Source organism: Cottoperca gobio, chromosome 23 (assembly GCF_900634415.1).
Source record: "Cottoperca gobio chromosome 23, fCotGob3.1, whole genome shotgun sequence".
In the NCBI taxonomy this organism is placed as follows: Eukaryota; Metazoa; Chordata; class Actinopteri; order Perciformes; family Bovichtidae; genus Cottoperca; species Cottoperca gobio.
This window is the reverse complement of record NC_041377.1, coordinates 6,625,790-6,645,815: the sequence shown is the minus strand read 5'-3', so window position 1 is coordinate 6,645,815 and position 20,026 is coordinate 6,625,790. Positions and strand designations below refer to the sequence as shown.

Sequence of the window (20,026 nt, the reverse complement as noted above, 5' to 3'; positions counted from 1 at the left end):
ATCTCCATAAAGGTTCTGCGTCTGACGAAGACGATGGCTTCTGTTGTCAAGGCAACAGGATGAAGATGTTGGCCTACCCAGGTAGCGACCCCTCTGAGGGACAAAAAGAGAGAAAGTTGTGATGAATAAATCAGATTTTCGGAGGCCTGTTTACTGAACAAACAACAAAGCCACCAGGGAATCCCTCTCTCTCTCTCTACACAGTTTTGGTGACTTTGATCTCTGTCAAAATTGTTTGTCAATTACTGTAATAAGTGTGAGTTTGTGTATGTGTGTGTGTTTGTGTGTGTGTGTGTGTGTGTGTGTGTGTGTGTGTGTGTGTGTGTATGCGTGTGCGTGTGTGTGTGTGCGGTCACTGTCTGGTGACTGGTCTCTGAGGACCAGCTGGGCCTGATAATGAGTGATGCACACACACATATGATAAAGTACCAGTCACAGCTGTTTACCCCGTGTGCTCGCCTCACTTATCAATATTCAATTAAGTTCACTGCACACAGACACACAGACACACACACACACACACACACACACACACACACACACACACACACACACACACACACACACACACACACACACACACACACACACACTGAAGTAGCCCTCCAAGGGTAGAATGAAGGATGTTTCTCAACTGTTTATTATCTCCATCTGTGTCTTGATCTCATCTTCAAGCTTTGTTCATTACTTGTATTATTTTACTGCAGAGTTAAATCTGACAAGATACAGTACAAAGCATATATATTGATCATCCAAATACCATTAAGGCATCTTTGGATTGTTTTCTTCCCATCAGCGGTGTCTGTCGGTTAATAAGACACGGCTAGCGCATGTGTCATGGGCTGTGCGCATAAACACCATCACCCTATGACACATGCTCATGTTCAATTTAAAAATGAGCTTTAAATGTGCAGGAATAAAGAGAAATTTAAAGTCAGATGTCTCATTAGAAAATATCCCCTGTAATCGCTTTATTCAAGAGCGGATCTTTATCACGATGCATCTAAATGAACAATATACTTTGATAGAATTAAAGCTTTAAAAAGTTGAAACAGACCAATACTTTTCAGACAGATTGGATTTTTTTGTTTAGCTAATAGTCAATCCGCAGCTGAAATGTGCTGAAATATATATATATATGTTTTATATATTATATATTTAAAACAAGGACTAAAATGTAATCACATTTCTGTCTGTTCTGTGATGGATGAGTGTGTTACTTCTGTCATTTTAATCCCATTTTGGGAAATTGTAACTAATCTTTGTCTGCCTGTCTGTCTGAATCTTTGTGATACAGCGCTCTCCCCTGTTGTCGGTTTTATTCCTGCTCATGTGACATTCTATTGAAAACTGTACTGTATGAAACCGCTGAGGGGTCAAAACTCACGGTGTTGTGAGACTGCAACCAAGAGATTTAAATATAATGATGGACACAGGTTTAGCCAGTAGATAAAACTTTCTCTAATCCTCTATTTAACCTTAATTGGACATCATTACCTTTCTCTTGATATGGTCACTGCACATTTCCACGTGAGTTCCCACCATTATCCATGGTTGTCCGAGCTTCTGAACATGGAATAAGAGGAGCTTGTCTAAGAAAAACGACAATTCAAAACTAACATGCAAAATAAAAAGTAAGAATGCTTTCGTGTTTACTGGGGCACTAATATTAACCGGGAGGGGAGGTGTAGTCCTTGGTCAGACAGCTGTGCTTCTTCTCCCTCTGTACTGAGGGCAGACTGGCGCTACAGTGACTCACTATTGCCTCTAGAGGAACAAGTGGTATTATAAGTCTGGACCTTGACCCTTTAATGCAACGACTTAGATCAGTGTTACTCATTGCGCGGCTCGCGAGCCTCCTGCGGCTCGCCAAGCTTTAATTGGTGGCTCGCGTGGCAGTGGGCTAAATAAAGAGGTGATAGATAAGATTATGTCAGTACAGATATTTCATAAAAACACTAAAACCAAGCAGGGCTATTACATACAACCCATTAAAACACTGATAGCCTACAAATAATACAAATAAGTGATAATAATAATTGCTAAAAGATGCAAATATAGACTAGAAAATAGATATTTAAACTTGCTCGGCCGACACTGACTCACTGCGGAGTTGCCAGTTTTGGCGGTCTATCAGCGCTACAATGGTGAATGTGCTCTTGGACGGGTAGATACATGGTGGGTTAGTATATAAATAAATAAACTTAAGCTCATTAAAAACATGTTAACATAAGCATGCTTATGAATATGGACATTTGCTAAAAAATAATTTATATCGCTAAATTTGAACATTTAAGTTGGAGGATACTACGACCAACCTGGCACTTCATACCTGCGTTAGCTTGGCTCCGGTCGACTCGGTTCACCATTACATGCTAGTTAGCGCGTGTTTCTACAGACGTAAATGGATCGATTTCTTATTAAAGGGTTGCACACCAGGTGACAAACGAGGAACATTAAGATTTGTCTTTGGAGCATCAAACCACAGCGGAGTCGAGAGGAAGATGCTGGAGATGTGGTTTGTGGACAGACAACAGCTGCTCCCGTTAAAAGAGAAAGACACGAGCCATACAAGATGAGTAAAGGAAAATTCAAGAAATGTGGACAGAGGAGTTTGTATTTGTCCTCCACGAGTCGAACCCTTCGTGCTTAATGTGCAAACAGACCGGCTCTGGTTTCAAGCAAAGTCATTTGGAGCCGCATTTCTAAACGACGCATCCAAAAGTTAACGAAATTTACGCACCTGGAAGAGAAATTAGTAAATAAAATAGAGCACCTTTCTTCTGTTTCTGGACACCAAAGGCTCGAACACAGGACAACTAACACAGCTGAACGATTCACTGAGGCATCTTTTGAGATCGCATGGATTTTGGCTCGGGCAAAAAAACCTTCTCCGACTCAAACATTGTGAAACACTGCTTTTTGGCTTCAGCAGAAATATTGTTTGCAGAGCTTGACAACATCATCCCAGTATTAAACTAATCCTGCTTTTATTGAATGTATTGGTTGGCTGCATTGCATATTGTATGTTCTGGGTGGGATGACAGATTAATAAACAGACATGCTTTTTATGACTGGATGTAGCTTTTCATACTTTGCTCACCTATTGACTTTGTCCTATCAATGTGGCTCTCCCGTAAAAAATAGTGAAGACCACTGAGTTAGATGAAAATATGGCTCTACAGTCTGCTTATCCCTGCTTTATCTCTCTGTCTGCCCGCAGAGGACACCGACTGAGTGCCTTGCGTTCTTTGGAGGCAGACCACGTCATTAGCTAAATGAAGAGACAGAAGTCTGCCAAAAAACAACAACTTGCAATGTATTAAGCTGTGTGTGTGTATTTCCGTTAGATGTTAGCCACACACACAAGCTAAAACACTCAAAACTGAAGCAGCGGCCATGGAGACAGCAGTCAATAACCGTGTATAACAATCAATAAAATAGTTTTTTCAAAACCGCAACCATGGGAGGTCCTTAAGAAAACAGTTGTACATGAGCACTAAAAATATCAAGCTGATTGGTCGAGTAGCATGAAAGATTAGCGAAGACAGAGATGTTCACTAAAGACACACACACACACACACACACACACACACACACACACACACACACACACACATGCACACAGAAGACCGAATGCAAGATCCCCTGGGGGAGATAATAAACAAGAAAGGACCTTCCTGAGCAGAATGTCAAGAATAGAACAATCTTGGGGCCTGATTGCGTTTTTATATATAAATCTGGGCGTCCAGGGAAAAACTTTGAACTAAGAATGTGTAAAAATATCTCCCCAAATAGCTGTCACTCTCACGAGCAGTTACTGAATGCACCAACACAACAGCAGGAAGCTTCCCATATGGGGATTCCCACGGGTAAATCTTCATCAAATGGGGGTTTGTGGAGTAATCTCCATCTATTTCTGTAGCCCAATAATCCTGGGGAGCCCACTTGTAGACCCTCCATGTTGTTTAGGTTATGCGGTGCCTTTGTAATACTAATGTTTGGATAGTGAGCGACAGCAGCAGAATGGTCCCAGAGCCCCTTATTATCCCTCTGAGCTCCACTTTAATGCTGCCTCTCTCTGGCACTCTGGAGCCCAACCAGAGAGAAATTAGCCCTCTAATTGACAGACAAAAGAAAGTTCATCTCTGCACTCTCTTATGATCGTTGTCTGATCTCTTCTTGCTTTTCTCTCTTTTCTCCTCTCTTCACGCTTCCTCTGTCACTGAGCCGTTTCTCCTCCTTCGCTCCCGTTTGTGATCTGACTGTCTCCCTTCATTCCCCTCCAACTCTCCGTCTCTTTCTCTCTCCCATGTCCCTCTTTCGTCCCTCCTCCTCAGAGAGCCGCCCTATCCCTTTGCTTGTCTCCTTCCCATAATTCATAGTGACAGGAAAGGTTACAGCAAGCACGGCAGTGCTCCGGCTGACAGAAAGAGGAGAGTTGAGTGTCTTTTAAAGCCGTGTCGTTACACACGGCTTACAAGTCATCGCAGTTTGACTGAAAATACTGAATTGCAGCTTTGTGTGTGACACTAAATAATGTCAGAATTGTTTCACATGCATTTCCAAAGTGCTTAAATTTGGAGTGTTGACAAATCAGGATTATTGCTACTCTTACATATTTATTATAACCTGGATATCCTGTCATGTTCTACGATGCAGGTCTCTCCTTTCCATAGAGATTTATTTGGTGGCTTTAACATCCAGGAGGGAAGGTTTCATCTTCCTAGAGAAAAAATAAAAGGTTTTATCTGAATGAACAAAGTTGACCCATTTTACCTTCCGTACTGCCAGATCAAACAGTATTTGCTAAATATAAAGCAGGTGAGGTGGGAGGCTGGAGCCATAAAACCCGGAAGTCAGCCATGTTGGTTGGTATACACAACCAAGATGGCGCCCGTTCAAGTGTGAGTTGCTGCAACGCTTCGTAATTTTCTTTGTATTTAAACGTCTAAGATTGAAAGAAAATGCCAATCGTGTGCGCAGTGTATAATTGTGGTAATAACGCTACTCGTGACCCAGAGAAACGGTTCTTTAGATTTCCTACAATCATCAAAAACAACGATCCACAAAAGAGGGATGAATTACTGTCTACCGAACGCCGTACGCTGGTTTAGCAACATAACTCAGTGAGGACTTAACAGAAGAAAAAGCACAATTCACCCGTGTGTGTGGCGTCCACTTTATATCTAGGTAAGAGCTCATGCTAAAGCTATGTTTACAATGATTACGTTAAACATTCGTGCTTATGATACCCGAACACTGTAAGACCTTACTTCTCGTCACTAGGAGAAGCGGCAAAGCTTTATGATAGCAGCCATTTGCTCTTTTCTTCTGTGCATGTTTTTGTTTGGCTTATTCTTGAGACTACTTCACTTGTGAAAAGCAAAGCACCAATGTGAGAACATGCTTCGCTTAATCCAACCATACAATCACAGTGTGCGAGGATAACATCGCCGCTCTTCTCACTCACAAACCACGGCTTGAGCGGTGTATCTCGAGCTCTTTGAGAGTGATTTACACGGGCATGGACGAGCACTCTGTCATCTTTCAGTGGTTTGGTAAGAAGACTACCAACCCAGCCAGAAACAAAGAAATTATAAGCATCTAAGCTCTTGTATGCCTTCATTTGTGCGTTGGTTGCCCACGACGTTTGTAGCACAAGGTAGTTCACAATATCCGGATATTCAATCGGCGGTAATGAATCTAAATCCTCACTATAATCCGACGGCTTTAGCGTGTACGGGTCACGGCCGCAGATTTGGACTTTTTCTCTGAATCTTGCCTTTGCAGAGGACTCCAGAGTCAGAATACTTTGAAGAAGTTGGAGTTGTATTGTTGTAGATGTTCGCTTTAGACACCATTGTTGATTTGTTTTCCAACCAACATGGTGTCGCACGCTTACGTTACACAGTTTTGTCACGTGTTTGCACACTATCTATTGCCGGCTATAACATACAAGTCAAAAGTATCTGTCCAGTCACGCATACTGCTAAACATTTCTCATTTACACACACATCCACATTTATTTTTAAAAATGTTTACACATAACCTGAGACCACATCCACCACAGATCTTTGGCATTCTAGCTTATAACTAGCTTCCCTTGTGTTGCAGTAGACGTTTTTATGATGAAAAATGTTAAGAGCTCTGATGCTTAACTTATCAGTTTGATTATGCAGGTTATGTCATGACCTTTGTGCTTCCTGTTTTATTTTGTAAAGTTGACTCCCCTTGTGTCATGTCTAGTTTTACTTCCTGTCTTTGTGTTTTCCCTCCTCCAGTGAGTGTTTGCTCCTCCCTGATTAGATACTCCCTTGTCCAATCACCTGCTGCCCTTTTGTCTTTGCCTGCCTCCTCCAGCTGTGTCTCGTTCTAGTAATTAGTGTGTGTGTATATATACACCTGTCTGTCCCGTTGATCCTGGTCAGTTTGTAAAACTTTGTTACATGATGTTTGGTTCCATCCTGTTTTGTGTTTTCAGTTTACTTTTGACCTTTTGTGTTTAATAGCCCAGTTGTTGCTTTGTGTAAATAAAGCTCGCCTTTTGTTTTACTTGAGTTGTGTGTTTGGGTCCACCTCTGTACTGTACCGTGACAGGTTATTGAGTTACATACACTTTGGAAGCTGAGTTATCAACATGAATCAAACTTTTCACTCAACCACGTAATATAATATGTATATTCTTTTTAATAATATAATTTGGAATAATAAGCTTTTTTCATGATAAAAAGCTCAAGTCATAGAAAACTGCACTGTGTGTAATAGTGTTACTCACCAGATGAGTCTCCTTACTCTGTGTGTTGGATGAAGAAATATTGTATTAACACACGTTTTGAACGTTCACTCAGACTACTTCTGTTATGATATCTTATTGTTATGAACGCATAATAAAACACAAATACCAACACTTTCTGACCACTCACCATAACGATCATATTATTATGGTAACAGGACCAGCTGATTCCAGAGCTGTCCAGAGAATTATTGTAATGTTTGTCAGACTGCTGTAGAAAAAAGTCTCTAATTTTGCTCCTGCTCTGTCAGTCCTTCACGCTGTACATTATATTATAAAAAGTATTTTTGCTTTTGTTTCTCCCGAATGTAAATTCTTATTTTATAGTTTTCTTTGAATGATGTACGCCGTGTTCATCAACACAAACACAGGAGCATGCTGGATAATTTAATGATCCTGCCGGCTTATGTTTGAATTATTTCCACTTTGAGTTCAGTTTTGCATGACGGATGGCTCTAAATAGTTGTACACGTGCTGTGTAGTTTTCATTGAAACTACTTTTAACCAAAGAAATAATCTGAAAATTGAGCGTTCTGTGTATTACCCAGAGAAATGTCTTTCTTGAAAGACTTGTTGGAATGTTGTTGTGGAATTATTTCAATGCTGTCAGCACACATTAAATTACATCCATCTCCATTGCATTGGGATGTAGACAGATAAAGACAAATAAACTACAGTACCTGCATGGTTAGATACCATTAGAGGTCAAGGAGAAAAAAAAAGTTGTTGCTATACCTGTGAACTGACCCAAGAGAATACACAGTGATCACATGGCTATCAGACCTGACTTTGGGTCATGGCTGTTGAGATGATACTACTCAGCTGTGGGTAACAAGCAGACATCGAGTAAGGACGGGCATGCTCACGTAGGGCTTGCTGGATTAGCATATAACAGGCCGGTAAACAAAAACAACAGAGCTTTCCTTAATTAAGGACCATGGGGCTGGGTGGGCAGACGGATGGGCGAGGGCTGCTGAAACACTCTAAAAGCGGCAGAGCGCCAGGCCTCCAACTACGCCAACCAGAACACAGCTGCCTAATGGAGCGCTGGCACTGCCGAAGGACGGGGTAGTGAGGGGGGGGGAAGAAAGGGGTGAAATTGGAGATAAAAAAAATTGATTATCAATGAATTTCTAGGAGAAAAAAGGCAGAGGGAGGCATGGGCTGAAAGACAGAAGGGGAAGAAAGAAACGGAAACAAAGTTTGCGAGGGAATTGAGAAGAGGAGAAAACAAAGGCAGATAAAAGGAGAGGGGGAGTGTGTGTGCAGAGGGAGAGATGAGATGAAGATAGAGATGGAGATTGGATGATATCCCTCTGTCTCTGTTCATTAATACCGTATGATCTCCTCTCTCCCTCCTTTGTGATTTTAACACATTTCTAATTAGCACAGAATCCTCTAAGTTGGAGCAGGAGGGAGGTAGATCGGGGGGAAGAGAATCATATTTATATCTGTCTTTAATAAATTCACTTTCATTTGATCTTTTTTTAAACGCAGAGGCTGCTGTGGAGTGTCTCTCTTCTTTCCCCTGACTCTGGCACAATGAAAGATGGGGTAAATGCAGAGCTAATTGTTATGCTTGTAAAGGAAGCTTGAACAGTATAGCTGAAGTTGTTAAATTAGAAAAAGTGGAGATTTTAAAAGTTGCACTGCTGTATGTAAAAAAAAAAAGAAAGAAGAAAAAACACCTCCCCTACGATTGAAAAGAGAATTATAGAAACACAACCGTCTCGTAAAGAAATAGTGAACCATAACGTTTCAGAGGTCAGCATCTTGTATATTTGTGCTTGACTTTACTCCATCTGCTCCATTTTGTGTCTTCGTGGAGACAATGTCAGTGTAACAGCACGAGGGAGGCTCTCCACGCCTTTCACTGAGAGACTTGGCAGCTCGTCTAATCAGAGTGCAATTAGACGGAGACTTCTCTGGGCGACAGAAGACTCTGATTACCCAAGAGTCACCGGGGGTATATTTAGTATCTCTGCTCTTGTTCCTCCATGGTAAGTGTGGCGCCCCGGAGCTACAGAGCGAGCTGGTGCATGGCAGAGATATTGGAAGGCGGGACGGGCTCGACTTGGCTGTGGCGCACACTCACACTGACTGAGTTGCTGCAACTGAGCTCTAACAATGTTAACCTGATCCAAACCCTCATCAACCAGCTTCCCAGAGTGTGAGGGTGTTCCAAATGACACATGTATACAATCTCTTTGTGCCTGTAGCTCCTCAGTGCTCTGCTGCTCTGATCCTAGACTGCTCAATGTGTTAGTCAGAGTTAGACTCATGTATTGGTTTGCCTCTAAGGAGGAGCCAATATTGCACCCTCTATTAAATGAAGCCCAGTATCCCGTGATTTGAAATACATTTTGGATGGTTCTGCAGCTCATGATTTGCATCCAATAAGTACCAATTTGGGAAGTCGTGGGTCCTTTACGTAGCGAGTAAAGGTAGCGTTTAGGGTGAGGGTGTTGGGGTGTCACTTTCATGCAGTATACAAGAGTTTGGTTCCAGTCACAGACCTGCAGTAAACATTTGCCTTTTGATTAACACGATATTTCCCTAACCTTACTCATACCATGTGCAATGTAGAAAGGCAACTATTGCGTATTTTAATCTGAATATATATGGACCAGGAATCCCTTGGGTTAAATATCAAGTCATTTATTTACATCAAAAGTGCAGCAAAACATAAAACTCTACTCATGAGGGCCATCGGCTTCACTGCTTCACAGACCACCGAAGTAGTTAGCTGTGTTGCAGTTTCACAAAAAGGCCTCGAATGAGCTCTAACATGTAGCCTATATCCCTAGCATAAGAGGGATGTTTCTTCTTCTTATTGGTCGGTGTAGGCCACCATTGGATGGTGGACTTTGTTGGTGCGATAGGCATGTCCACGCTTCTTGGCACAGTTTCATCTTTGGTGTCTGATTACATTTTGGAACTTAGGCTGAACAGTCAAGGTTTTTATGCATACGAGCTAGACTCTCAGGGTCTTCTCATGTCCTGGGTTACTCCAGTTCAGAACAACACCTGCTATGATAGCGGGCATCTTTCTCCCACACATTCCTTATCTGGTCCCATTCTAAACAAAGCTTCATTCACCCAAGTGGGTCAATGTTGGAAACTCTCTGTGTGTTCTTAATCTTTCCAACATAGCAAAGCATACAGTTCTGATTCAAAAGCATGAGAATACAACGTCATACATAGTAATGCGTATGGTACCTCAATCAAGGTATAAAAGTATAACAATAATCATAGTGATGTATATAGTACATAAATCAAAGTATAAAAGTGCAATTAACCTCAGATTAATCAAGTGATACTAAGTTTAGTGACAAGTTCATGTTTCCACACATAAGCAAGTAATACTGAGTTTGGTGATGAATTCATGATTTCCGACACAACATTTCAAAATATTGTAATTTACTATTGGTAGTAGATGGGAGACAGAGGTGTCAACCATCTAACCCTAACTCCTCCCTAAATGATTGAGGTAAATGAGGAAATATTCCAGGGCTTTCTGAGTCCTGAGTATAATAAAAGCTTTTAATAATACACCGCTCACACCATGGCTGTAAGTAAGGCTTTCAACATTAGGAAGCTGATATACCCGAGTTTTATTTGAACTGGTTTAATGGAATTTGTAATGTCATAAGATGAGCTATGAAAATTATTTTAGAAATGATTTTTGGCCCATGACCTTGTTTTTAGAATCCAAAATTCTCATTAGCCCAGCAATTAATGAGCTGTCAGGTTGACATGTGGATTTGATCATGACATACTTTTGTAATCTATTTTCTCCAGCATAGATAAAATTGTGTCTACAGAAAGGATGATTTACAAACCTTTTAACATTAAAGTTGTACATCCTCGACATTTCCTCACTGGAGCTGAAACAACTCGGCTCTAAATGAAATTCTAGGTGAAAGTAAATTAAGCATTGGTTTGTAAATGAAAATACCTATTGCCGACATCAGTCTAGTAATAAGTAGATATCATCCTTCAGATCAGATCACCTGTAAGTATATCTCCCAATTTTCAGTCATGAAACACAGAAGCACATGTGCTTCACTGACCCGCAATCCCCCTCAGTGCACTCCCTCCTCCTCCTCTTCTCTCTATTTCATCTGTCTACCAGCCATCTTTGCATCTCCTCTTTGCTCTTTCCCACCTCATCAGTTGTCAGCACTTTAGGGAATAGACCCGGGCTTCCACAGATCAAGGCATGCGTGTCAATAACCATGTTCACAGAGATGAAAGCCCCGGCGAGCCAAGCCTCACAAGTCGCTCGGGTTCAGGAGTTCACAGGCGCTGCTGAGGTGTAGTGTTGCTGTTGCTGTCAATCATTGTGTGTGTGAACCTCGCAGATCGGAGGCAACCTGAAGACCGTGATCAGAGTGTTCAGACTGTTTGACTGCAACCGAGAAGGACACATCCAGCAGCACGAGTTCCGCCGCATCCTCAACAACTACTGTATCCACTTGAGAGACAAGGAGTTTCAGAGGTGGGGGTTTGTGGTATACATCTGACACAGTTAGACACAACAGGCACTTCAAATCTGTGCAGCCACATGCAAAGGAACACACACACACCACACATGGGGACTAGTTGACTGCTTAGTGAGCTGTGCCAACATTCAGGCGTCACTTCTTGTCCCAAATAAACCATACATTCAAGCATATGGCACTTTATTAATGAGTCTACATCCATCATTAGAAATGTTTCCAGCCAACCAGCCACACTATATAGAATATTTCTATACTGCACTGAAAGAATCTGGGTCTTATTTTTGTATTTGTATGCATCATTTCTATCAGTACCAATAATTGCTGAGATCTGGGAAGGCGGTGACATTGCTGAGAAAACAATAAAATGACACACACTGTGTCATCCAAGCGACACAGGCCCGACTTTTTCCAAAGCCTATTCCTTGTGGTAGGGTGTTGTTTGTCGGCTAGGACGAGATCACTAGCGCTAACTCTGTGGTCAGCCTTTGTCTCAGGATGAGAGAGCGCTAATTGACTTTTAAAACTTTGGGCCCTGCAGTCAAATCCACTCAAGAAACCGTCCTCAACTTTTTTGACGTGGCTCTAGAGGATTCTGTGTGACAGGTTAATTTTCAATGGCTTTAATTGGTTTTAGCGCTCAGGACTCTCACACACAACCACACACACTCTCATACATACACACATGTGCTCCGTCTGTGTATTAGAACAGATAAAGCTAAGCATAAAGCATGACCTCTGTTCTCATCTCGTCATTGACATGGATTTTCTTGACATTATAGGTCACCTGAAAAACTGTACCATTTATTTACTGTAAACATGAACATCCAGTACCTGCTTGCTTTTTTCTAGGCTATGGAATCACTACAGCCCCAATAACAAGTCCACCATTTCCTACGAACTGTTCCTGGACAAACTAGGCTTTGGTGACAGCCATAACTTCAAGATTGCTCCAGTCTGCACTAAGATGGGTATAAATACAGTGGATTAAAATGTGTATTTAGAAAATATAATTGAGAGATAGCAGCAGGTGAAACAAATGAAGATGCTATCAAGACTTTTATGAGTCTAAGCTATGCTAGCCGCTCAGTGAGGCTTTACTTTGGCACAGTGCTCCTTTCAGCTAAATGCAAATACTTTATGTAATATAAACTGCAAGTTATTCTGAAGAAGCTGGCCCCATGCTTTTATGTTATACACCGCCCCAAAGTAGCTAGTTGGTTAAGACAATAACTATGTAGCTAAGATTTTCTTTATGTTTTATGCTAAGATTTTCTTATTAGCACTAACCATAAAGTAACTGAGGCTGATGGGACATAAACCAAAGTATTGGACAAATTACAATTCTGACTTCCTGGATTTTGGGAATTTGCGTCATGAGGAATATTCACAGCAGCAACAAAAACTATGGCCATCAGGGACAATTCGACATCAGGGAAACATAGTACATTAACTTTGACTATGTTTGAGCACCAAGCATCATTGATGTAAACACAGAATCCGCCTCCTGTCGTCCCACCTGCGGTACGCCCATCAAGTGCAATATCTTGATGGTATCCATACCACGATTGAACCAGGTCTCTGTAAAGATGTGGGCACAACAGTTTCCGACGTTTCTGGGTTTGTCTCATTTCATCCATGCTATTTTCATGTGACTGGACAGAAGCCAGGAGAAGGCTGGGTAGTGGAATAGCTCTAGGTCCTCGCTGGGTTTAGCTTAGCTCCCATCTCGGCTCTCCTCCCGTGACCTTTGACCAGGCGTTTGGGCCGCCTGGTCTGGCTGGGTGGTGATTGACTCAAGGTCAGTTGCACTTAATGAGTGTATCTCTGTCATATGCCATAGGTGCTCCAGCAAATGACGAAAAGACAGTAATTAAAACAAAAAAATAAAAATGTAGCTTAGTCCATGGGAGCTACAGGCCGCTAAAGTAATTAAAATTGAGCCTGAGGGCAACATGAATGTCTAAACATTGCATTTTATCCAATAGTTGTTGAGACATTTTAAGCAAAATCACAAATGTCATCCTCATGTTGATGCAAGAAAAAAAGTCTGGACATCACCAAAGTCATCAGAAGTCATCCTCTGGTCACCATCAAAAAATTTAACGACCATCCATCTAATAGTTTTTGAGATATTTCAATTCTGGACCAAAGTGGTGGCCCAACTGACTGCCATTGCCATTAGGCTCTAGGGAGCCACTATCATGTCTAAGAACTCCTACATGATTACTTTGAAATTTAGTCTCAAACTATCTTGGCCATATTTCTATAGTAAATTCTAGAAGCAAGAGTTATTCTTGAGATTGTGTTTTATAGAAGTGTCCAGCCGAGGGACAACTCCCTCTGAGAAAGTCAAACGGAGGAAGCAGACACCAGAATCTCTTTCCATTGTGTGTGATGCTCCACCAGCCCTGCGACACAGGAAGCTGCAGACTCTCTTCTACGACAAGGTACAGACTTAATTATATTACTTTGTGTGTTTTATTCCTCCTATTTGCGTGTCACCATCTGGCCTTCTCCCCTGCATTACCCTCTTCAAAGACGGAGGGCTAAATTGGCTCTAAGTGGCACGTCAGGATGCAAACGGCAGAGGGAACACCTCTAATTAAAATGTTTGCCCAGAAAAATGAGTTCTTGAGTTTTTGTGTTAATCAAGGCTAATTTGCGGGAAAGGCGGCAGAATCGAGAATGGCTCTTCTCTCTCATCCTAGAGCCGCACTGGGATGTTCTCCATGGCAACCAAAACCAAAGATGACTCACTTCCTGTCATTGTTGAGGAGAGAAAACCAGATCAAGAGAGAAGTCTTCCTCTAAAATATAAATGTTTGTACATCAGTGTGTTTTTTCTTTATCAGATGTGCATGAACTCTACCCAGGTTTGGCAAGCACTGCAGGCCTTTGACACCACCCACTCTGGTCTGGTGAAACAAGATGTCCTCAGGGCCATTCTCAGCACCTTCATATTTTCCATGAACCCTCACTCCTTTCAGAAGCTGACCAGCCGGTAAGGAAAGCAATATTTTATTTATCTCTTTTTTTTCTCTTATGTTTCTCTTTGTACCAACCTGCTCAGCCTCAAGCTCCACCACCCTTTACTCTTTCAATCTTAAGATCTATTCATCGATTCTGTGTAATATATTTTTCATGCATGTGTATGGATTTTTGTTTTGTTTTTGCAGTTATGGTGTGAGAGCAACAGGGCCAGTGTGGTGGAAACACTTCTTGGGCCATTTCACGAGCCCGGACAAAGAGGGCGAAACAAATATTGACAGGTCAGATTGGAATGATATCTTTAGCTCTTTTCACACATGGAACCGACACATATGGTGAGGTCATCACATGTTGTTGACAGGTCTCCCGTCTTCTGTGTTGAGTCTGCTCTGATTAGAAAACTGAACTTCGCTGAAGAACAGACAGATCATTTTGCAGCCATCTGTGGCTCCATATTTTTCTTTTTTTCTTCTACTTTCCATTCATAGTAGAATTGCACTAAGTGATGCTGCCTTTCTCTCTTTTTGTGAACATTGTTAAGGATACAGTCACCTTGATTAGCACTCAACCCTAACCCTAGTCTAAAGCAGAATTGTCCTATATGAAAGTAAATCCTGAGAATATTGGACAGTACATCATCCTCTTTACAATGTCTATGCTACCTTATTGTTTGTCTTCTCAATTTTGATTTCCAAACAACTTCAAAGCACTCTAATTCACAGCTGTTCAGAAGCACATTTTTTAAATTTGCACTCTCTGAACCCGTCACACACAAGAACGATGCAACCATTTACACTCTTCACCCAGAACACCCATCCATCTAGTTACTGCTCCCACTCAAACTGTGGCAGAAGATCTCTAGAGACCTTTTTAGCTCTTGAGAGGGCAGATTGTACAGATCATCTTACACATAAAATTAACTCAAACGTTTATGCGTGTTTTAGAAGACAATTCTCCAATATTTGAGGCGATGGCGAGTTAAAGCAATGGTTATTGATCGGAAAGAGTTGTTTGGAATTAAAAGGAATTAGCAGCCATTTATATCCATTCTAATGTATCATGTTCTTTCCTTTCCTTTCAACCTATCTCCTCTCTTAGGGCCTTGGGGCAGCCTACTCCAGAAGAAGACAACATCCAGGACATTTACCCTCGACTGAAAGAGATTTCCCACCTTCTGGACACGGTAGGAGTCAGGACTAGGGAAGTAAATAATAAAGTAAATTGGAATAATGGATTTTCCTACTTGTACAAAAGACACACTAAAATGCTTTCAAACCTCTCCCTTATTTGCACAGCCACAGCAAAAACTCTTGTAACAGACAAGACAGAAGTGATTTTGAATGTGATCAGACAGGACACAAGGGAGTAATCTCAGCAGATTGCTAAGAGACAAAGGCACATGCTCAGGTGTATGCTTTAAATATAAATGCCAGACAGCTTTACAGATGAGCCAATCATCATCTGCAGCTTTTTGATGGCCATAAACATGATTAGATGATTGCATATGGCCACTGGTTAGCCACTCAGTCACTAGCCATATGTTCGTCTGACAGCCATCCCCTTCAACACGCCTCCGCATCCAGTTCTGCCTCTTTAATTTCAAATCAGTCTACTTCAGCTGGATGAAACTTTGGAGTTTGAGTAAACTTTGGGGAAAGGGGGGTTGCATTTTTCATTAATTCACAGTTATGTTTGATGTTGCTGCCGCCACTCACAAAACAACAGTCGGCTTCCAAGTTTGAGGAAGTGTGTGTATATGTGTGTGTATGTGTGTGAAGCCTCTCCCAGATATGAATCACACATCTATCTGCCAGAATCTCCTCCTTTTAATGGCATGGGAGGAAAAAAAAATCCATCCATCAACTGTTTTAATAATCTATTCAGCGGGTGGGAGATCAAACAAGAGTGTCCTCACACCGCCAGCCAATAATGAGGTTTTTCACTCAGGCATGTTCTAAGCCAACTATGGTTTTAAGACTATCTCTAGGGAAGCATTCAAGAGCTCGTAAGATTGCTATGATCCCATTGTTTGTGTATGATTCACGATGTAACATACACATCAGATGGATGCACTATTGTGCCGGTCTATATGCATATTATTACATGGCATTATCATATAAGGCACTTAAATATGGTGTATCATAACCTTGACAAGGAGTGAACACAACATCATGAACAGTATGTACTGTTAATGTACTCCAATATAATAGCCCTTCTAAAAAATGGTAGGCTATTGGATTGTATTCACCAATGGATCACTGGTTGTAAATCCTTTTTTTTTTTATATATATATCTACATTGTAGATATTTAGCTCAGTTTTTAAAATTGTGATAAATTATACATTTGTTTTGTTAATCCTCTTTTGTGCTGCTCAAATAGCAAAAACCTTTCAGTTCCAATTTCAAAACAAATTAGCTGTTTAAGCTGTCGAGTAGGCTAAGTACACAATTCAAGGTGGAACATTTAAAGGGCCTACGAAATGATAAACATGAAATTCTACTGATGATAGTAAATGCTATTTGTGGTCCAAAACAATGTGTTATTAATGACACTATGTCCGCAGTATTGAATAAATCACGATTTCTTAAGTCGACCACCGATGTTGACATTGCCTCTACCGGAAACAGCCGACGCCATTTTCTGACGTCACAAGTAGAACACAGTCCACCAGTTGAATACACAGACAGACGTGGCGATGTCGGACTCTGGCTCGGATATTTCGACATAATTGAGTGACAGTGAGTCATCAATAGACTCGTTGCACCTTCAAGAAGAGGAGTTTATTGAAGAGGATGCCGGTGTCGTGGATTTAGATCATGCGGGCGAGTTTAACGTGGTGGAAACAGAGCAGCGCGAGACACAGTATTCAAGATGGAGATGGAGCAAACATGCGGATGATGGTGACGGTGATCCTGGATTTGGCGGAGATCCTGTGCGGCAACAGAACACAGACAGGTATATACATTTGACTATAGTTCATAGAACTTCTCAATATATAATAAATACATAATAATATAACGTAACCTTATCCTCGATCGTAAATAGATCGCAAGCTATCCTATATCGAATCGATAGCTTGGTTTCCTTGAATTGTTATGTACCCGACTGGTTGTCCGCAAATTGCTCGATAGCTAAATATTAAACTATTTCTCAATTTAGACATATCGACGTCTGTAAAGCTTGATAACTTAATAACTTGACTCTTTCTTGAAGATTCTGCGGTTGAGATTCTATCGTGTCTGATGTGAAACGTCATATATTACGAGGCTGTATATAAAGCATTTGCTATTAGCTAACAAACAGACCGGAGGACAGCGTTGTTTGATAAAGTATAGGCTGTGTCTCAATTCAGGGGCTGCAGCCTTCGCAGGACGTAGCCTTCGCGGTTTTTGGAGGCCAGGATCTCCGTATTGATCATGTGCATGTGACGTCACGCTTATTTTCCAACCCGTAAGTCAGCCATGTTGGATGGTATATACAACCAAGATGGCAGCCATTCACGTGTGAGTTGCTGCAACGCTTCGTAATTTTCTTTGTATTTAAACGTCTAAGATTGAAAGAAAATGGCAATCGTGTGCGCAGTGTATAATTGTGGTCATAACGCTACTCGTGACCCAGAGAAACGGTTCTTTAGATTTCCTACAATCATCAAAAACAACGATCCACAAAAGAAGGATGAATTGCTGTCTACCGAACGCCGTACGCTGGTTTAGTAACATAACTCATGAGGATTTAACAGAAGAAAAAGCACAATTCACCCGTGTGTGTGGCGTCCACTTTATATCTGGTAAGAGCTCATGCTAAAGCTATGTTTTCAATGTTTATGTTTACGTTAGCGAGGATAACATCGCCGCTCTTCTCACTCACAAACCACGGCTTGAGCGTTGTATCTCGAGATCTTTGAAATTTACAAGGGCATGGGCGAGCACCGTTATCTTTCAGTGGTTTGGTAAGAAGACTACCAACCCAGCCAGAAACAAAGAAATTATAAGCCCACAATATTTGTAGCACAAGATAGTTCACAATATCCGAATATTCAATCGGCGGTAATGAATCTTGTCATTTTGCCGCTCCCGTTGCCTAGCAACTCTCTGAAGTTATCAAGCAGTTGACAGCTTACTTTAACTTACGGAATCAGAGATAATACTTTTTTTATTATTATTTTCAATCATTATTGAAGATGTGCTTTATCCCGGCGATAATGTATTTTAGATGATGCATCAGGAGACACCAGGGGCTTTATTGTGGCAGCCCATCCAAGTCCAGCAGCAAACCTTATCGGTATATACTGTAAATGTTATATTGTTTTATAATACTTTTGTTTATAATAATCATTCAATCATTTTCTTTGTTCGATCATTCATTTCCATTCATTGATAGGTAGTTTTCTAAATTAAATAATCCCTTTTCTAAATTAATAAATCATATGTACATAATAAATCCTTCTTGAACCTTGAAATCAATTAAGTTTTCATTACTTTTCATTTATAGTTCATGTAAATTAAATGCACAATATATTCATCATTATATATATTATTTATTTCAATTAATTTACATTTAATTTGTCAACAAGTTTCTCCAGCAGAGAGAAGAGTCCATCCTCTCCCTGCTCTCCTCTCTTCTGCCTCCGTCTCCCTAAAACAAAACAAAATGTTAGAGTAGGTTTAGCTGTACACCACTAAATAAACGCAGATTAAGTTGCAAAATAAGTACACATATTATAAATAATAAAATATGTATAATCAATCCGAACGATTGCACTGGATTTCTTAAGTGATATTCAACTGTCAGAAAACCAAGCAGGTAATATGAAGTATGCATTATTTATACAGTCGCCACAATCTATGTAAAATATAAATCAACATTTAAAACTCTTAGGTTTGAAAGTTAAGGTCTTAAAAGTTCTACTTTAAAAGGCTAACTTAGGTTGGATGCCGGCAGCCAAGTAGCCGCTCCTAACAGCTGCTGAGCAGCTAGCTTAACTAGCATCGGCACTAACGTCCCGTAACTTAACCGTCATTTCAGCGAAAATGTTGTGTTTTAAGGTAATTTGATTTTATAACATTTGTATCTGTTAGCTTTTCGAGCGAGTTGAAACCCAATACTTACATTTAAAAGTATATCCATTTGCCGACTACTGCTGGATCGAGGAGCGCCATTTTTCGTCAGAATCTTTTTCACTGGGCGCGCAATGAATCTTGGGATGCTTGCAGCTGTGCAGGATACATCAGATGTATCGGTCGGTCTACAAATGCAGTCTGCAAAGGCTGTAGCCCCTGAATTGAGACATAGCCAGTGTCTGCCTACTGACCGTCTTACAGCTGCCTATAGTAGCCGTAAAACTTACCACATTTTCATGGAAGTTACGATGTCATAACTTTACGAGAATGATGTGAAACGGGTAAAAAGTTGCTACTAGATAGATCCGACCTCCGTACGACCATAACAGGCTTATGAGCTGCTTATGAACCTGTCGTGAAACACAGACCTATACATAGAATGAAATTAAGATGACGTTAATATTGGCCGTTTTTCTGGATATTGCATATTGTGTACATGTCCTTACCACTCTTCTTTTGTACATTTAGGTGTACATGTGAAAACTGTACAATTATGGAAGCAATTGAAGAGCTGCTGCAAAGAAAAGGATGTCATGGAGGAACTTCAATGAATATGAGGGACATGGTGCAAACATAACCTGCATAACAGATCACCCAGGATTCAAATCAAAGTGTC

General features: G+C 40.9%; 1 protein-coding gene across 1 annotated transcript in view; it reads left to right on the top strand.

Annotated features, from left to right (window-relative positions):
* The window catches only part of LOC115028434 (EF-hand calcium-binding domain-containing protein 6-like), a 46,952-nt gene that overhangs the window by 8,340 nt on the left and 18,586 nt on the right, over positions 1–20,026 (top strand). The window contains 6 exon segments of the mRNA XM_029462224.1: positions 11,161–11,297; positions 12,151–12,269; positions 13,615–13,748; positions 14,154–14,302; positions 14,478–14,570; positions 15,388–15,472. Coding sequence (XP_029318084.1) covers positions 11,161–11,297; positions 12,151–12,269; positions 13,615–13,748; positions 14,154–14,302; positions 14,478–14,570; positions 15,388–15,472 — 717 coding nt within the window.